The sequence below is a fragment of the Nansenia antarctica genome (genome assembly GCF_963989245.1).
Source record: "Nansenia antarctica genome assembly, chromosome: 7".
In the NCBI taxonomy this organism is placed as follows: domain Eukaryota; kingdom Metazoa; phylum Chordata; class Actinopteri; order Argentiniformes; family Microstomatidae; genus Nansenia; species Nansenia antarctica.
The window spans coordinates 38,547,171-38,568,356 of NC_137677.1; the positions used below are offsets into that span (position 1 = coordinate 38,547,171).

Consider the following 21,186-nt stretch of genomic DNA (forward strand, 5'->3'; position numbering starts at 1 on the left):
GGAATCTGGGTAAGGCTGTTTTGACTGTGTCTCTGCCACACTCCCACGGTGTATAGCTCCCCACCCCTGACAGCAGGTTGGGCAGGCGAGCGACCGCCTGCCACACCTCAACCATCATGCTTTAACGGCCCATTTTATGTCCTTTTATGTCTTTGCCTCTGTCAGGTTATGGTCTGTTGTGTGTTTAATGATAGTAATTTGTTGCCAACATAATCCTGCTTTCCGATAGTAATCCTTCCTGCCTCCCCCATTCAAGCTCCTGGTGGAAACTGATCTCCTGTTGGCAGGGCTGGCATAGAATCAGTGTTTCCCCTTGACTGTGGCGGCCCGCCATAGCCGCGATTTTTAGAGGGACGTGATCTTTGGGATTCGCACTGCATCTACTGTAGGTAGGCTACATGGGATTTAGCGCTACCAATAATCACCAGACAGTTTATTGCTATCGCCATTTGATTTAATACCATCCTGTGAGAAACAGAACACTCCAAGCTATACAAAGGCCGAGTGAAGCATTAGCTAGTCTGGCTAAACCTGTGCAGTATGAACAAACTGATACCCGTACACTTTTGAATGGGATAAATCCAATAACACGGTTTTAAAACACAAAGAAATAGCTTTTGCTCCTTGTGCTTTTGCAGTTCAACATTGAAAACAATCACCCGTGGCTGACAAAGTACAATAAAAAAAAATGAGAACAAGGCCCATCCACACTGTGTGTGTGTGTGTTCATTCATAGACCCTCCCACCCTGACAGTCCATCAAAAAGTATGTATTTTGCTGCCAGTTGTGGACACACAAGGAAGGTGAGGGCTGACTGCTTTATCCCCACCTCTTCAGTACAACAATAGTGTCTGATTGGCTGCCCACAGCTAGGGATGCTCCGATCTGGATTTTTGGGGCCGATACCGATCACCGATTTTTTTCCTCAAAATCAACCGATACCGATACCGATTTTTTTTTTAAGCCCAAGTCAGTCGATATGGCTGTATAAAAGACATCATAAACGTGGCCTTCATGGTTTACATACTGTTACGTCCTCCTATGTTTTCTGTTCAGTTATCTGTCTTCCCCAGGGGGGATTTTTTTTTAAATCTTCCCAGCTATCGCCCTACCTAATCCCTCACTATAAAAAGGATACTGCCCGACTCATGGCGGAAAAGAAGTGAGGGAACCAAACAACACGCGTGCGTCATGGTCGTCCTTCACTCCGAGCTCTGAACGCCAACAAGGCCAGCGGGTCTCTGACAAACGGCCCGACTATCACCCTCTTAAAAGAAATGAGCTGTTTGACGGGGAGGGGAGACTCTGGGGAAGCCAGTTGTTCCCAGGCTGAGGCTAGTCTTCACACTCTGCTGCCTTTGACACAATTAGCGGAGTGGTTGCTTGTGGACATAGAAATGTGTGTGTGTGTGTGCGTGTGTGAGTGACCGGCCCGCTTCGGAAGGCAGACAGACAGGCAGAAAAACCACATGCTACACTAGTCAAGAGGATGTCCTTAGGAGCCAGTGAGTCAGCAAGTGAGTCAACTTCCTGCAAATGGAAAATTCTGCTCCACGTACAGGGCACAGCCATTCTCTGCAACAGATTTTTACAGAGTTAGTTTGCCTTTCAGAGCTCTGCGAAAAGAAACGGTCCTGAAGTTTCTTCACTGGAAACTAAACCTCAGGCAGTTTTATGGGGCTCGAAAGATATTTGTGACCTAGGTTTTTCCACACAGCCTCTCAAGCTTTAAACGCTCAACATCACAGTTCAAAACACAGTTCAAAATATAATTTGTATCTCATGGGTCTATCATGGTCAGTCCTCATCTCCATCTATGTATGCATATATCAGATTGGTTTCATTTCTCCAGGCCCCATCCCTCAGATGCTTACCAAATTAAAAGGACAATTTCACTGATTGTCATCATGACTCAGCAGTAAGATAGTAGTGGTCCTTCATCGCAATAACCAGGACATTTTTAAGACTTTAAGCAAATAAACCTTTTATTGGAAAATAAAGCATTTTTCCTTTGGACCAGGAAGTAATATGTCTGAATGATGAACTCCTGCAATGTGCATAGTAGCCAGTAGCAGCCAGCCATGGAGGCACATGTTAGCTAAGATGCACGTTAGTAAACACAAGTGACAGATGTGTGTGCTAGAGCGGCGCCTATGGATGTAAACAAACCAGGTAGTGACTCATTCGACAACTATAACCTCACTCCACCCCGATGCTCCTTGTTAGGCTAAACCATGTGATTACCTCCAAATGCGTCACACAGGGTATAATCCTTAAGATAGAGATACCCAGCTTTAGCCTAGATCTACAGGAAGCAGTTTCACATGCCAACATGCTCCTACGGTGATCTGGGGGGTATTCCATCAACGTCGCTAAAGGAAAATCTATTTTGATTTAAGAAAATAGCGAAATTGATGGAATGGACAACGATTTTGAGGAAACAATTATTGATGTCCCTTTTAAAGTTGTGGGGAGAATGCTTTGTTATTGTTTGAATCTAAGATTGGCTTTCTGTCTTGTCTTTTTCTGTCTTGCCATGTGGTCTCACTCTGTTCTCTCTGACTGCAGAGGCTGGGTGTGTGGGTGTGTCTGACATACTTGGGAGTAAAGGATGTGTGACACACCGCTTATCTCCTACCTTTTATTATTGGTTTCCTGTGCGGCACTTGTGGTGGGATAGTCTATTGATGGGGTTTATTGGGGGCGTTTGTGTAACAGGCATATAAATATTAACCTGGGCACTCTCACACTTATTAATGAATGTTGTGTCGGTTTGTTTGTTCTTACTCTGTTGACAGAGCAGAGTGTGTGTGTGTGTGTGTGTGTGTGTGTGTGTGTATGTGTGTCGTGTCAGGGAGGCTTTTAAAAGGTGTGTATTTGGGTTTCTTTGGTTTTTATTTTAGGAGCAGGTCAGTTCCGCGTAAAAAGAACCCAAAGTATGGAATTCTTCAGAGCGTATCAAATTGGGTGTCAAATTAAAGCTAAGAGTCTATGTTTATGTTGTTAAGAGTCTATGTTTTTGAAAAATTAAGTCAGAAATACATTTCTCAAGAACATCTTCTATCATAAGAATAGGGATAAGCATTGATGACTATATCAAAATAAGTAAATAAGAAAACAAAAAGTCTTTAAAAGGTGTTTAGAAAAACATTAAACCTCAACCATGAAAGAAAAGACCCTGGTCAACTAGTATCACTATTTAGATTTGGTTTTTAAGAAATGGTTTGGCTTTTGACTCAATGATTTAATAATCATTGCCCAGGCTTTGGGTCACTGTTACCCAAAGAACAGTAACAATATTTTCACATTTAGTTTATGAATTAGTATGTGATTACAACTGCTCATTATATTACCAAATCAGTAACAGAATGATCAAATCAGTAACATAATTATTACTACTGTTGAATTGGCTACATCCAATGGTTGTACAGGTTGTCCATGGAACATTCCGCTACCGTGGAATTGCACAGCGGCAAATTCCTGTATATATTTTGGGAAATCCAGTAATGATTCAGATGTTGCACTGTAATACACACAGGTAACCTACTGCAAATATTGTCTCAAGATAATTATGATGTAGGAATTGTTTGAAAATGCCTATCACAATGGTATCACTCTCGTATCAGAGTAATTGTTACTTGCAGCCGATAATTCTATCATGTTTGAAGGATTACAGAGGATCAAACAATTACTCCACTCTAGAAACCACTGATAGGAGCTTCGGAGAAAGATTGTGCGTCTTATTGGGCCACCGAACAGAAAGCCTTATGTGGCAATGAAAGTGAAGATCAAAATGCACCCCTAAAAGTGCTACTGTATATGGAAAGCTAAAAATGTTTTCCTTTGATATAGCCACTACTTAATCATCTGTACTATACTGTACATAGCTACCTTAACTGTACACAGTTCATAACTGTATATATACCTCTAACTACCGTACCTATCTCTATGATATATTTTTTTATGCTGTATGTAAAGCACTTTGAATTGCCCCTGTTGTATGAAATGTGCAATACAAATAAACTTGCCTTGCATATATACTGTATATATATATATATATCATGTTTTATATATGCCTTTTATATATATCATGTTTTATATCACTATTTGCCTTTGTTAGATGCTAAACTGCATTTAGTTGTCTGCTACATGAACTCTGCAATGACAATAAAGTTTAATCTAATCTAATCTAAACTGTCAAAGCATTCCGGAACACTCACCACCTAGAGTGCAATGGAAGTGAAGATCAGGAATGCACCCCATCCAGAAGTGCTACTGTATATGGAAAGCCACTATCTGTACAATGTGTTTTTGCTCCAATTTTGCTCCTGAACTAGGGAAGCCTGGCATCCACAAGGTTGCACCCTGCTATAACATCCATGGTTGTGTGTGTGTGTGTGTGTGTGTGTGTGTGTGTGTGTGTGTGTGTGTGTGTGAGAGAGACTGTGTGTGCTTGTGTGTGGCTACGTTCGTATTGTAGAGAAAATGCATCCTTTTCCTTTCCATGTAACCTTTCCTTGACCCCAAGACAATCCGAACACAGCCGTGTGTGTGTGTGTGTGTGTGTGTGTGTGTGTGTACACCCAGTATGCAAGACGAGGCAGCATGTTAGGACCAATGGAAAGCAAGAATCCCCCCGTCTCTGACTCGCTGTGTGACAGAAGTTGGCTGTGACAGAGTTCCACCTTTTTTAGGGGTTTCAACAGATGGCGATGGCTAGCGTTGGTATGGTTGATCAATGCTAAAAGGTGTGTACCCTGTTGTACAAGGTGGATAGGATACCCCTCGACTACATCCCAGCTTTTAACACCTTGGGTCAATATCATTAACACATGCCGTATGACAATATAAATCATGCTAAAACTGCTCAAAACACTGCCACACCCAGACACACACTTAACTCGTGAGTCATAGCTGACATGACATGGGGGGTATAGGCATCTCAACGACGAGTTAATTCCTCCTTCTAATAGGCTCCTTGTGTGTGTGTGTGTGTGTGTGTGTGTGTGTGTGTGTGTGTGTGTGTGTGTGTGTGTGTGTGTGTGTGTGTGTGTGTGTGTGTGTGTGTGTGTGTGGGTGTGGGTGTGTGTGTGTGTGCGTCAACAGATGCGCATGTGACTCGTGTACTGTTGTGTTTGCCTAGAAAAAACATTGAGCTGATATTTCACTGTTTGGCATAAAAACCGAAACAGGCCTATCGGCCATGCTGTTTGTTTACGACAAGGAGTGACAATTTACGAGATTAGGAGATTACCAACAGCTCTAAAACAAACAAGTCGCAGGTGAATCTGGGACTGGGGCCATGCGAGAACAGCTCCAGTACCACTCCCCTCTCTCTCTCCTGGGGAAACGCATGCCCTTGCAGTGGCCTCGACAAGACTGCAACACTAACAACGTAGTTAACGTGGATGGCCATTTAATAATTAATTTCTAAATGTTTCGTCTTCGCTGCAGTATTAGCCTATATAGGCTACAACAACGGCAACAATGTCACTTAGGTAACAAAACAGAGATCACTTTAAAGTCAATTCTAGAAATCATGGGATAGGTACCACCGATTTTGATGACTGTTGAATGATAGACTGTCATTGAGGAATGGCACCAAAAGGCCTACATATTATCATATATATATATATTATCTACATATTATCATATATAAATATATATATATATATTATCTACATATTATCATATATATATTATCTACATATTATCATATATATATATTATCTACATATTATCATATATATATATATTATCATATATATATCATCTACATATTATCATATATATAATCTACATATTATCATATATATATATATATTATCTACATATTATCATATATATATTATCTACATATTATCATATATATATTATCTACATATTATCAGAAAAAAAAAGAATGTAAACAACGGGACTCGGGTTGATTCGACACAAATACAATTGCAGACTAGCCAAGGTAAAGTTCATCATGGCAAAATATAATAATATATGAAACTGTTAAGTAGGCTGCTGGAACATGGCCTAGTATTAGGTATGTGCGTGTGTGTGTCACTCACTTCTCTGACGCCTCATCTGTGCTGGCCTCATCTTTGCTGCTGGCCTCATCTTTGCTGCTGGCCTCTACTTTGCTGCTGGCCTCATCTTTAATGGCTTCATCTTTAAGGCTGGCCTCATCTTTGCTGGCCTCATCCTTCTTCCCCTGGTTGGTCACCTCCAGACCTTCGGTCTTCGTGCAATAAAACCTGGTTGTCCCGGGCTGGGAGCAGCGCAGCAGAGGGCGGTGGTGGACACCCCCATGGAGGAGAGACTTCAATTTGGAGCCGCCTTTCACATCAACAGAGGCTGTCCTGGAGCAGCATGAGGTTGACAATGACGCTTTATTCCTTGAAATACCTGTTAAAGGACGCTTTAGGTTGGATTGAGACAACTCCTTCAGCACTATCGAAAACCTAAACTGTAACATTTCAATCCTGTCGAGCAAATAGAGGCGAATTTTTCTATCTCGATAACTTAAAGCCGAAATTGTAAGATTGTAGCAGGCGAGTCACTGTTCCACGGTCACATCCAGGGAGGGCGGTGACTCACTGTGCTTCCCCCGGTGGCGCACAGTGAATTATAATCCCGCACTCACGCCCCCTTCAACTGATCCTATTGGTTGAATTTTGTTGGGGCGTATTTATGTCCCTCTCTTTGGTTGGCCAGGTCTTGTTTCGATCATATCCAGGGTTGCCAGGTGGGGCGGGTTACCGCCGAATGGGCTACTTTTGATCACACTGGGCTGAAAAAAGCATTTTTGGGGCGGGTTGGGCTGGATAAATAGCATTTAGACGGTATCAAAATGTCAGTGCCTGAAAGTTACGAAATGGGTGAAGTTAAAACACACACCCTATTAGCTACATACAATGTGCAGTTTTTTAATTTTTTAATTTTTATTTATTATTTTACAAACCTCATTGGCAACAGACATACAGTTTAGGGGCAGAATATGGGCACCTGCCCAATAGTAATTAGCGGTTTTCTGCCAATATTGGATTTGAGCTGGTTTTTGGTGGATTTAGCGGTTTTTAGACTGTGATTAGGCTGGAAATTGTCAATCCCATCTGGCAACCCTGATCATATCTTGCATCATTTCCTTCAACGAATGGTCGGTCGCTTCTCGCTTGACACCATGGCGAGGAGAGACAGCGCTCAGGATATGTGGAAAAATGTACACTCACTGAAGTACATTGAGTGATTGCATGTAGCCGCATGTATGTGTGGACAGACAGTGACGCCTTTCCTAGAATGTAGATACATTCCATAGCCCATATCACATGATTCCGCCTACAGAGATACTGTCATGCCAGATTATGTCCGCCTGCCAAATACTGTCCGCTGTAATCAATGGCGGCGTTAGTAAATTCGCTCTGAGAGCGCCAGAGCGAACGCTTGGTGCTCTCTGGTCGTTTGTAAATTCGGAGCACTCAGAGCCTCGGAGCCACACTGGGCCTCTGCCACACTGGGCCTCTGACACACTGGGCCTCTGACACACTGGGCCTCTGACACACTGGGCCTCTGACTGACACACTGGGCCTCTGACACACTGGGCCTCTGACTGACACACTGGACCTCTGACTGACACACTGGGCCTCTGACTGACACACTGGGCCTCTGACTGACACACTGGGCCTCTGACTGACACACTGGGAGCTCTGACTGACACACTGGGAGCTCTGACTGACACACTGGGCCTCTGACTGACACACTGGGCCTCTGACTGACACACTGGGAGCTCTGACTGACACACTGGGAGCTCTGACTGACACACTGGGCCTCTGACTGACACACTGGGCCTCTGACTGACACACTGGGAGCTCTGACTGACACACTGGGAGCTCTGACTGACACACTGGGCCTCTGACTGACACACTGGGCCTCTGACTGACACACTGGGCCTCTGACTGAACACACTGGGAGCTCTGACTTAACACACTGGGCCTCTGACTGACACACTGGGCCTCTGACTGACACACTGGGAGCTCTAACTCAACACACTGGGCCTCTGACTGACACACTGCGCGGTTTCACTTTAGCACGGGATTTTTCATGTTCAGGCCGAGTTTCACAAGTTGGTTGAGGGTTGTTGCCTCCACTATGCCCACTGCGGCTGAACCATCTCGCGGTTGCACCTTCTCCTTGTCTGTGTCAGAGGTTTTCTCGTTTGATTTTCTTTTTATTGTCCCCGCCTTTTTATTGTCCCCACTCTAAAGCATAGGCTACACGGCGCCAGATTTGTCTGAAACAGTGAAGATTTGTAGACGTTGGCGCATGCGCACAATCTACATCATGGTGTCAAGTAATGTATAAATAAATGTGCTGAATTGATATGCCCTTTTGTGTTTTCATGTATATAAATGCAGGGATGTTCAAAGTATTTCACTTTCAACCGGGTATCTGATTCTGACCACCTGTAGTCACTTAATGTAGGAACTAGTTAACCCAATTCTTGTTGCACAAGCAGGTGGTTGCTTAGTGGTGATTTTAGGATTGACTGTGTGTCCCCTTGTCTAAATGTAAGGGGTATCCTATGGTTGCTAGTGGTGATGTTAGGATTGACTGTGTGTACCCTTGTCTAAATGTAAGGGGTATAGTTGCCTAGTGGTGATTTTAGTATTGACTGTGTGTACCCTTGTCTAAATGTAAGGGGTATCCTATGGTTGCTAGTGGTGATGTTAGGATTGACTGTGTGTACCCTTGTCTAAATGTAAGGGGTATCCTATGGTTGCTAGTGGTGATGTTAGGATTGACTGTGTGTACCCTTGTCTAAATGTAAGGGGTATCCTATGAGGACAGTCAGTGGTAGGGGTGGTGGGACGGCCCAGGATGGGACGCTGGACAATGTTCATTATTTTCAAATCCCGATGTTGACAGGTAAGATCAGTTGTACACCGTACTTCATGTTAAGTTAAATAATGCACTGGATTGTAGAAATCGTCGGCAGATGCACGTCATTTTGTGAACATCTGTCCAAGCTATAAGTGTTGTTAACCCTCTCTCTCTGCTTATAGATATACGTATGTGGGTTATACAACTAGCCTACCTTTTTGTAGTTTTTTCAGTAATTTTCCAGTAATTATAGCTACGTTATGTAATCAACTCAAGTCAAAACGTATCTCCCAGTCCATACATAGATCCATCACATCTTTTGGTAGTTTTAAGCATGCACTGTCCTCTTACCTTTTGACTGACTGTTCTTGTTTCCTTTGAAATTGTCACCATTTACACGTATTATAATATTCAGCTGTATTAAGTTTATTGTAAAGTGTAGTATGTATATTGTGGTATATAGATCGGATCCGCCTTCCCTTGTTCTGTTATCCATTTTGGCCTTGTTATGGTTGTGATGTTTTCAATGTTTTCAATTGGCAATGTGAGTTGTTGGTTGTCTTTTGTCTGTCTGTGTTTTGCCATAGTTGTGTCTCTTATTGTTTCTGCTGTTATTATGTAATGTGTATTGTACATGTAGATTATTATGTATTATGTAGTGTTATGTTTAGGACCCCCTCGAAAACGAGATGGCACATCTCAAGGGGTTTTATCCTAATAAAAGAAATGTACTCACATAGGCGTGAGAATGGATTATATCAGACTATAATGGGGACACGCCTGCCCAGCAAACCGATGTTGAATTACAAAACTGGTTGAAAATGTGGTTAGGATTAAGGGTTTGGTTAAAGTTAGGGTCTAGAACCGTCAGGGGGATGCTGGTCAGGAAGGCTCCTTCAGTCTCTCCTGTAGACTGCTGGAGGATGAGGTGAAGTCGTCCACTGCGCTGACTTCACATCAGTACTGAGTTCTGTTTCTGAGACTGAATCACTGCTGTTATGATATGAAATCTACGAGGATGTTGTCTTGTTTGACAGCAGGCAGATGTAGTGAGTGGCACCATGTTTGTGTGTGGCTCTGAATATTAATATCTACTATAAATATAATTCCTAGCATGTCTGATCCTGGTCCCAAACTGGTTTGTGTTCAGACCTTATTGAGATCGGCCTATGCTCATGTTATTCCATACCGCCCTCTGCTGGTGAACACAGCCTACTGATGTGTCATGTGTGTGTTTGATTAAACTGATCTGAGGTCAAAAGAACAGACTGGGGGGTGTCTGCCTTGTATCAATGCTTCTTTTTATGATTAAGAGGGCCCAGCTGTTCAGAACTTTTAATCTGAATCAGAAAGATTATTCTTTGCTATCCAGGATCAGATCGAGCGGGCTGATTTCCCCAATATGACTCAAAATCAGACAGATAGATATATAATTGCTACGTATAGCTAGACAGATCTAAACACCTCCCATCACGTTTATTGACATAAAAAGGGTGAAACTGAGGAAGAGAAACACTAATGAATTGTGTGGTTTCACACCCATACATTGGCTTGCCATGCATCACAATATAATTAATTATTATTTTAAAACGATTATTCATATCTAAAGAAAAACAATAAATGACATTGCTACATGGACACATGTGATGCCTCCATATGGCAGCACTAAACACACATACTATAGGCTTCAGAGTCACACCATAATGTACATTTATTTAGAGGACATTGGGAGAGGAGACAGTGGATTGCCTCTTTTAGCTATTATACCATGTGAACAAAGAAAACTAGCCTAACCTGACATGGAAGTACAGAGTCACTTAAAGCCCCTCAGCATCTTGACTTGTAAATAAGTGTTTGCGAGGGAGCTTGCAATTTCCATTGCAGGTTTGAGAATCGTAGCCATGAAACCTGACTTCTCATCACTGTTGGTCTTCTTGAGCTCATCGATCTCCTGTTTCAACAGGTCAGCCTTCTCCTTGTGGCCCTTCGCCAAGAGGTCTTTCTGCTCCTGCATCTTGCTGTCCATAGCCCTGGAGAATTCCCTCTGCTCCTGGTCAAACTCCGCCTTCAACTTTTCCTCCATCTGCCTCATCCTCACTTCCTGACTCCGGCGGTCTTCCTCCATGGTGCGCTCCATCTCCGCCTGTTTCTCCGTCATAGCCTTCTTCTCCTGCTCCAGCACCTCCGTTCGCTTCCTCTCCTCTGGTTGATCCCAAAGGAAGAGAAGGAGAATATGAAAACTCACTGGGCTACTCATGTTCTCACATTAAGGTGAAGACAACCACTTAACTAAAAACTAAAACTAACTTCTTCTTGACTTCTTGAACATGTCCCCAACAACATCATCACACTTGTGATCTGGCAGTTTCCCTGGGCTTAAAACCTTGGAGTGAAGCAGTCTAACCATAGTCTCAATAAACTATCTTTCCACTCTCAGTTGGGATATTTGTAGATGTAACTTGGGTTGATCCAAGGAGAAGTTAGACTTGTTAGAGGAACTAATGCATGGGTTTTAGCTCAGTGGGGTTATACAGTCTTGCAACACACAAAAGGTCGGGTTCGAACGCAGTCTGTCATGGATCTACTGTACACAATGCTGATATAATTATATCATTTGAAATTATCATATGAATAAAAGGGAAATAGCTTACTCTGTATATTTTTCTGATTTTCAGTCAGTTTCTTGTCGGCCTGTAGGATGGAGTTGGACTCAGCAGTCTTCTCTCTCAGGAACACCTCCAGGACCTCCTCAGCCTACAGAACACAATACATCTTCATCTTCATTGGTATCATTTCATATTAATGAAATAATATACATTTGGTAATGACATGGTATGGTGATAACCAGATTGGCACACCCCTAGTTATACTTATATCCCTACTCTGTAATTAGGACGTGATATTTGTAATCATATAATGCAATTTAAATTCTTAAAATGATGAAGCAGGAGGTTTAGAATGAGATTGAGCTGGGCAGGTTTGTCTGAGCTGCGCAGGTCTGCAAGCATGTACGCAAGTAGGTAAAAAAATCCTTGCAGATTGTTCCATTCAGTTATTTCCTACATAGTCCATCAATTGTTTACAGACAGCTAACTGGCCAATCAAGAAATTATTTTGAGCTAGAAAGGATTCCTCTCGTAATAATATGGTAATTGTATCTGTAAAAGGCCCAAAATCGAAATACAAAAATCTTGTATTGTCCAAGTACTTGGTACACACATAGTAATTGCACATTAATAACCCATTAATTACTGAAGGACTGTGAGAAATCTGTGTGACTATTCAAGTTAAACCCAGACACCATGTTCTTACCCTGACTCCTTTGTTGGGCTCTGAGCGGTACTGTGCCACGATGTTGTCATGGTCACCAAGGTAAAGCTCGTAGCCCCCTGGTGTGGCGTAGATCCCCTCCTTGATCTTCTTGAACCCTGGAGCAGACAGCTTGGTCAGCAGATCCTTACACTTGTTCTCTGAGGCCACCTCATTCCTGAAGAGAAGTTCAGCATGGAGCTTTGCAATGCCCTCCTGAAAGAGACAAGAGCATTTTTAGAGTTACGAGAAAGTACTTGACGACTATGCTGTTGATGATACATTTGATTCAGTCATTGTGGGTTCGACAGCATGTGTGTGTGTGTGTGTGTGAGTGCGTGCGTGCTAGCCAGACACATTCTCTTACTGTCAGGGCCTTCCAGAAGTCTCTGTTTTCGTCTTTGAAGGATCTGGTCATGAACTCTTTGGTGGCCTGGTCGTCTGAGCGGCGGTGGTGCTGTGACATCTGGTCCATGTCCACAGGGAAGGAAGCCATCACCTGCTCCATGCCTCCCTGGTACACCTTCAGGCCCTCCTCCACAGCGGCCTGGTTCTCTATCTGAGCCATGGCCAGCACTGCGTTCTCCAGACAGGGCACGGCACCGGACGCTATGGTCTCCACATACGTCTTCACCAGGTGGCTCAGCACTGCACGTCAGAGAAGGGGGGGGGGGGGGGGCGCAAACAATATTAAAATAATGATAGCTTTTCAATCCTTGACTGTGGGGAGCATGCAGCGTCTGACCTGTAGGGGGAGCTGTAGCAGGACTGTGGTGGAGTGTGGGTAGTGGAATCATTTGGTGTATGCTGGCGCTAATTATCCCATTACCAAAGGTAAACATTTACAGTATGTGTTTGCTTCAATCCTCAGTAGAAGGCTGGGAGAGAGACAGAACGACCGGTGAACTGGGACCAGAGGCTGGCTGTGGTGTCATTAGTTTAGAGTGGTGGGTGTAACCGGGTTAAGAGGGTAAAATGCAATATATTTACATTCTTGTGATAAGGGTCATATACTGTATAAGTCTACTAGTCCATATGTTTATAAAAGTACACAGTTACATGCTAACCCCCCCCTGCTATATACCCCCCTGTGAATAGGCCATATAGTGTATATAAGTATAGAAGTTCACATAATAGATACATTCTCAGATGTCTACCGATCACTTATCCCCCTATTTGTATTTATATCCCCCCCTATTCATGTCTATTTATGTCTCATTCTTGATTTTATTTTATTATCTTAGGACTGTGTTTGTTTGTTAGCACCTAGGGTTTGCATTTCAATTTCGTTGTACCTGTTACAATGACAATAAAGATCATTCATTCATTCATAAAACTCACTCCTCAAGTCCAAATTATCCCACCACCCACACTCCACCACAGTGCTGTAGCTCCCTCTACAGGCCAGATGCTGCATGTTCCCCACATTGACTTAACACATGAATGAAGTAATAAAGTTGCTGCCGTGCAGGTATCTGACTCACTCCTCCCAGTGACTGGCTGCCCTCCTTTGACGGTTTTCACCCTGCTCCCCTGGAATATGTGATGACAGAAGACTTCCATCTCCGTCTGGAAGGCTGGGCAGAGCTTCCTCTCGTCCAGGGTCTCCAGGATGGGCATGTTCTCAGGAGTGGTGGGGGGCGGGAACACGAAACACTTCCGCGAGGGGAAGTAGTTCTTGATGCACTCTCTGGGGAGGTTGTAGTCGTTGTACTTCTTGCCACAACCTGCAGGATCCAGCATGTCAGTTAGTATTCATGTCAGTTAGTATTCATGTCAGGCTGGGAGTATTAACGTGGTATGGTCACATCACTCTCCTGTAGTGCTTTTCCTATTACACTGAACAAACATATGAACACTTTTTCATATGAAATATGAACACTTTTGTTTTTGCTAAAAAAAAAATCACGAGTTGAAATCAAAGACCTAAGACGTTTTCCTATGTACACAAAAGGCATATTTCTCTCAGATTGTGTTCACAAATTTGTTTAAATCTGTGTTAGTGAGCATTTCTCCTTTGCCGGGATAATCCGTCCATGCATGGATGTGTTTCATACCATTTCTCATTCAATTTCTTGCATTACAGTCCTCGGATTTCTACCTCCATCAGCCTCCCCTGTTGTGGTAGTGTTATGTGTTTACAGGGTGTGAAAGGATGTCACCTCTCTTGAGTTCCAGAGCATGCTCCAGATATCCATCTGCATTGATGTTTCTGCCGTTGATGATGAGCTGCAGGCTGAAGTCTCTCACGGCCCACACAAAGTTAGGGAAGAACCGAACAAACTGGGCGTCCGCTCCCTCCTCCTCCTCCTCATCTCCAGAGGATGAAGCTCCGCTGGGGGCCTTCACCTTGATCTTCTCCGTCAGCTCTGTCACATACCTGGGCTACGTTGAGGATCGTTGGACAGGAGTATAGGCTACAAGGCTACTGACCGCTCAGACCAGCTACACAATTTGGAGAACCCGTTTGAACGTTTTCAAAAAGTACCAAAAGTTATATTAATTTTAGAATGTTGTTGTTATAGAAATGTCTTGGTGCCAAGAAGGAGGCTCATTTGTCAGACAAAGTTTCCAGAGTAAAGGCCCTTGCACACCAACGCGTTTTTTACGTCCGTTAAAAAAATTAATTAGAACTCATGTTGTGTCAACCACGCTTGCACACCAATCCGTAATAATTCGTCCGTCCAAAAAAAAAACGCAACAGGTTCGATTTTCTGCGTTTTCGCGTCCGTCAAAAGCGTTTTGAGAGTAGTTTTTTTTTAAAACTCTGGCCAACTCTGGCCACCGTACGAATGTACACTGAGGTAAACAGTGAGAGACATCTCTGAGGTAAATAGTGAGAGACACACATCTCTGAGGCAAAGTAAAGTGAGACTAGATAAGAGAAAGAGATGGCCTCCGAGAAGCTAATCCTACTTGTGTCAGAGCACAAAGCTCTTTATGAAAAACAGAGTCGTGATTACAGAGATTCAGAGTATAAAGACAGAATATGGCAGAGTATTGGAGAGCAGACTGGAATCGGGAATGGTATGTATTGATTACGAAAGATTAGACTAGTGGTCATTATTAGTTTTTCGTTTTTATTTTGTTACTTTTAAATCATGTTCGAAATAAAAGATTCATTCATTCATTCATTCATTAAGACAGAGAGAGGAGAGAGAGACAGAGAGACAGAGACAGAGACAGAGACAGAGACAGAGACAGAGAGAGAGAGAGAGAGAGAGAGAGAGAGAGAGAGAGAGAGAGAGAGAGAGAGAGAGAGAGAGAGAGAGAGAGAGAGAGAGAGAGAAATCAGGTCAACAGACCCTGAAAGTTCGCAACGTAAAAAAACGCAACGGTGCGTAAAGTTTTTTTCCGGATGACGGATTAAAAATACGCAGGCGTAAACGCACGCATTGGTGTGCAAAGGCCTTAAGAGTAGTAGAGTATAACAGTCTGCAAATAACACATTATATAAAGCTACGATTGTTTCACTTTCAGTTTGACTGGACAGAATCCACCCTTAGACAGACCCCATGTACACAGACTACCTACCCTTAAACAGCATGTACACGGACTACCTACCCTTAAACAGACCCCATGCACACAGACTACCTACCCTTAAACAGACCCCATGCACACAGACTACCTACCCTTAAGTGCACAGTCACTTAACTGAATACTACCTCTTACACCCACTGCCACCGAGTGCAACACTCCTGCTATTTCTATTATTTCTATTTTATTTATTTTATATACTATGTGTGTTGTTCATTTGTCTCTTGTCTTATGTGTCTCTTACAACTATTGTCACTTGTCCAAATTGTCTCTGTCAAGGAATTGAAGCCTAAGAATTGGAAGGGTTCCCACACCTTCTGAAACATCAAATTCAAGCACATTTCAAGGACTTTCAAGACTCAATTCCCTCAAATTCAAGGATCCAACACGGCATAGTTTGAGACAGATCTAGATGAGAATTTATATAATAGGAACTATCCGCTCACAGACAACAATTAAAAAGTGAGGCTTGAATGTGTGAACACTAGATGGTCTCTTGCCTTCTCTACCACAGCACAGCAAAAAGATATATTGTGAAATATGTGTAAAGTTAAGCAATACAGAGACTTATTTACTAGTTGACGAGCTAAGTATATATATATTTTTTAAATATATAATGTTTTTTTTGGGAGAGAGAGAGGGGAATTCACCCTCATTCACCCATGTCTATTTTCAAAAACATTTAAGACCTTGATTTTCTTTTCTGAAATTCACAAACTTGTGAACCCTGTCTCTTAAACTTGTATAATGGGATGTAACAAACTGTTAACTGGTCCTCTGTGGCTCAGTTGGTAGAGCATGGTGCTAACAACAGAGGTCGTGGGTTTGATTCCCACTGGGACCATATATACTGACAAATGTATGCAGTCACTGTGCAATGTAAGTCCCATTGGATAAAAGTGTCAGCTAAAAACAGCATATATCATAATATGTAGAAACACTTTCAGTTTCAACATCAGAGACTTACAATAAATGCTGCTAGCTTGAGGAAATCCCCCCCCTCCCCTCTTACCATGTGACCACAACATAATATTATCATTATACCATGTATGAGACCTCCAAGGCCTCCCTTTCCTTCCTGGACAGAGGTGCCAATTCTGTGGCGCAGTTAACAGTTCTGCCTGTGGACAGTGCCAATAACTTGTTGCTCACTCTGATAAACAATCCCCCCCGACCCCCCCCCTCCTACCACACACACACACACACACACACACACACACACACACACACACACACACACACACACACACACACACACACTCAATTAACCTTTGCACTACTGCTGCTGTTTACAAATACTACCTTTGCACATACCCAGGGCTTAAAGTGGGAAAAAATCCTGTGCCTGAAACATTTTCTTGGGGAGGGGGGGTCACAAACTGATTAAATCACTTAAGGCCAAACTGATTGCATCACTTATTAAGCCACTATCACTATAACAATAGATCAATAGATCTCCATCAAGTAGAATACTGATGACTAGTGACCAGTCATGCATGAGGGCTGACGAGTTGGCGATGTTTACTTTCCTGCTGGCTAGGTGTTGTGTTGTTACTTTGGCCAGATCATCATAAAAAAATCGAACAAGGACATTGAGGATTTTGTCCATGTTAAGATTAGTAGCTTCGTCGATATTCATTGAAAACGTTGCTTTTTTAAGCTTTTCACACAGCCGTTTTTTCAATTCCGGGGCAAGGCCATGTGTGTTTAAATAGCTGGCGTGCTGATTGGAAACGGACAGCTTTGTCAGTGCATTATTGTCTTCTGATAGCTTCTTGCACAAATCGACGAGTGGCTGAGCCATTGTGAAAGACAGATCATGTTCAGCTATAAACGCGCACACTCGGATCTTTTGCTCGCAAACACGGTCGGTCATTGAAGATACCTGTCGCCGTCGCTCCCGGCAAGGTTGTTGTATGAGCAAGCGCTCGAACCGAAGCTTGGTGACCGGGATCTGAGGCATGTCGAGCAATAACCTTCTTCCCACTACTATACTATATACTATACTATACTATATATATATACTATATACTAGACAAGTTTCTTTGAGCACGGCGTACAGAAACAAGCACCCGGCTCCCTCAGTTTGAGGCACCACGTCCATAAGGCTTCCCGTCACTACTCTCCTCTATCCATGCCCAGCGCCATTTATTCCTTACTCCTCGTTCTAGTATAGCTGTGTCTTCGCCATGTCTAAGAAACTTGGCTTCCATTTTAATAGACTCTTACTAAAGTTAGCGAGATAGCGGGCTGCTAAAAGCGAACGTCTCTACAAGCTAACATTACACTCATTCAAACTTCTTAAGGCCCGCCCCACTACTCTGCCTCCGATTGGCTAGAAGTCGTTGGTTGGCTTGAGCAATGTGATACCATTGGTAGGCGGAACTGTCTCTTTGCTGAAGATGACTCTTTAAATTACGATGTAAACAAATAGCATGTTTTTTTTTTTTTTTTATTGCTCAAAATTCCCCCGCGCCGGAAATCCGGCACCGTGCCGGAGAACTTTAAGCCCTGCATTGTACATACCTCTTTTTGATATAGCCTCTATTTATACATCTGTATAGACCATGCTGTTCATAGTTACCTTAACTGTGCATAGCTCATAACTGTACCTCTAACTACCATACTTGCCTACTGTACCTATCACTTATCCTTATCATGTGTTATATCATGTTTTATATCACTATTTGCACTTCTGGTTAGATGCTAAACTGCATTTTGTTATCTGGTACTTGTACTCTGCAATGACAATAAAGTTGAATCTAATCTCATCTAGAAACACTTTCAGTTTCAACATCAGAGAGACTTACAAGAAATGCTGCTGCCCGCCCCCCTCCCCTCGCTCTTACCATGAGTAAAGCCACATCCACACAGGGTTTGATCTTAAAGGTGTAGCATATCGTTTCGCGTGTTGCTGGTCACAACGAAAATGTAACAAACGTATATATGCTATGTTTCTAATGACATAAGAAACCTTGTGAAACAAACATAACATAAGATAGCACATAAAGGCCTCTATACTAAACAGAGTACCTATGGACAAGGACAGATTTCAAACTACACTTTAGTTATGTTTATCTGGGCACTGTCACTAACCACTAACTAGAAGCATTTTTAAGAAAATGTATTTTGTATTTGGTTGAACTGTCCATTTAACTCGAATCTAACCCTCTCTGTAATCAAGTATCTCAACTTTCACTGGGTTGGGCCGTCCCAACATAACATGGGGGTGACCTACAGCATCTATCAGTGGAGATGAGCGACTGATGATGAGACCAACAGGGTTCCTACACGTTTCAACAAGTCACATTTAAGACCTTTTTAGACCTTTTTGAATAGAATTTTAGATCTATTCGCGACACCATATGATAGCTTTTTGTCATCCTCAAGGTGATGAAATTAGGGATTTCACTGCCATACAGACAAAAAAGGAAGCGAATTGGATTTTTTTTGGTTCCAGCTTGATTAATATCCACGTAAATAGATGTGGTCGGACTGATTTCCTTGCAGGATCACATTTTTAAGACCTAGCACCTCATTTTTAGACAGAATAACTGGAATTTTAGTCCTTTTTAGGCCTTATAAGTTGGATTGCTGTATTTGAGACTTTAAGGCTTTTTAAGACCAGCGCGGGAACCCTGGACCAAAGGATACTCCAGGTTCAACACAGCCTGGTTGTCGATGGTCCCTCGGCTGTTGTAGACCAGGGTGCTGCTCAGCAGGATGGCCAGGCAGAAGATCCAGCCATCGTTCTTGGAATCTCCCTGGAACACGCAATGATGCTGTATCAGTGATCTCAGATCAAATACAATGTATCTCATAAAACAAGTGACAAAAAAGCATGACCACAATCTCACACACACACACACACACACACACACACACGCACACGCACACGCACACGCACACGCAGACGCACACGCACACACACCTTCTCCACGTCCCCCAGCCCCTCCGTGTCCAGCAGCACCAGAGTGTGGTCAGGTTTGTTGGGGTGAGGCACACACCACATCCAGATGCCCTTAGTCTTGGACTGGATGGTGGCTCCCAGGGCAAAACCTAAATCAACATTTCAAAAATGTTCTGTATGAATTATTTTCATTTATTAATCAATTCATAGCCTACTATTAATTTAAATATAGGTCTACTGGTGGAAATAATGGTAATACATAATGATATATATATATATATATATATATATATATATATATATATATATATATATATATATATATATATATATATAGGCTATTGGGCACTGAGGTGCAAAACAAACGTAGGCTAAAGGCTGTCTCACCTTGTTTCTTCCCGGCCAGTTTGTTCATCAGATAAGACTTGCCCGTGCGGTACAGCCCGACCACCGCCACCACGACCACCGGCTGGGTCAGGGTCTCCAGGTGCCGCTTGGCCTCCGGGACCACACGCAGCTCGCCGTCCGCGTTCTCCACGAGGCACATCGGTGAATCCATGTCGATAATAATGGTTTGGAAACTCTCAGCAAGATCTATAAGCCTAATAGGAGATGTTACGAAGACTAAATAAACGTGAATTGATCGAGTCCTCTATACAATGGTTTGATAATTATTCATATCTGGGTGTTTATCCGTAAAAACATCAGTAGCCCGTCACAAACCGAATAATGAAAATGAAGGTGAATGTTCAATGTCTGCGTCTCTGATGAAGTTATTGTAAACAAATTGTAGGCTGTCCCCAAATAGGGAGTAGCCTAAGTATATCGGACGGACGGAATACTCACGTTAAAGTTCTTTTTCTAGACTTTTTCTAGTCGAAGCAGAAATGACTCTTTCCTCCTGTGACTGGTGGATAGATGATTAGTCAAATGTATTTGTTGTAAATCGCTTTGGATTAAGGGGTCTGCTAAACAATGTAAATGTAGAAACCGAATCGAGGGGATGTGTCCAGAAGCTCAGATGCGCAGTATATATAGGCTTCAACACTAAAAGTGAAAGTATGAAGTCTAGGCAACGCCTTACTTTGTGGAATACTTTCATTTTCGGTTTCAGAACGCTTTTACTAGCGAGCTGGAATCTGGATACACCTGTGTGATTTTGGCAAACCACGTGATTACTCGAACGAAGCTTCGTACGTCACACAAGCAGCTCTGACTGGTGTGTCAATCATTCCGCAAACGAGGCAGTGTTCCAAGTTTCGTACTGCATAAAATGACGTTGATCTCACTCATATTCAGTGGCGGACTGTTTGAAGGGCAGGGGCGAAGAGAAAAAAAGGGCACCTACTGCACAACATGGGACCCCATCAGCGAGCAAAGAGCTATGATGCGTCATGTATGGTGAAATAGTCCTCATCCTTGATTAAGATTAACATTATGTAGTCTAGGCCAGGGGTGGATATAGGATTGTAGGAGATCCAGGGCTTAGCCCAGATGTGCAATGAAATGCACGCGCAATGCCCCTGAAAAATTTGCTGCAAATGTTTTTTGCTGCGACACCA

General features: G+C 42.8%; 2 protein-coding genes across 2 annotated transcripts in view; both read right to left on the reverse strand.

Moving 5' to 3' along the window:
- The window catches only part of glsb (glutaminase b), a gene marked incomplete at its 3' end in the record, with an annotated part of 40,203 nt that extends 34,087 nt beyond the window's left edge, over positions 1–6,116 (reverse strand). Inside the window, exon 1 of the mRNA XM_080536363.1 lies at positions 6,060–6,116. The remainder of the gene's footprint in view (positions 1–6,059) is intronic.
- On the reverse strand, positions 6,056–20,183 carry LOC308162585 (guanylate-binding protein 3-like; the record flags this gene model as incomplete). Its single annotated transcript, XM_080536730.1, has 11 exons — positions 6,056–6,350; positions 7,430–7,939; positions 10,782–11,070; positions 11,520–11,622; positions 12,181–12,393; positions 12,545–12,825; positions 13,662–13,904; positions 14,340–14,557; positions 19,369–19,478; positions 19,646–19,773; positions 20,012–20,183. The coding sequence occupies 11 exons, from the start codon at positions 20,181–20,183 to the stop codon at positions 6,056–6,058; spliced, it is 2,562 nt and encodes an 853-aa protein (XP_080392856.1).
- Positions 20,184–21,186: the final 1,003 nt, after the last annotated feature.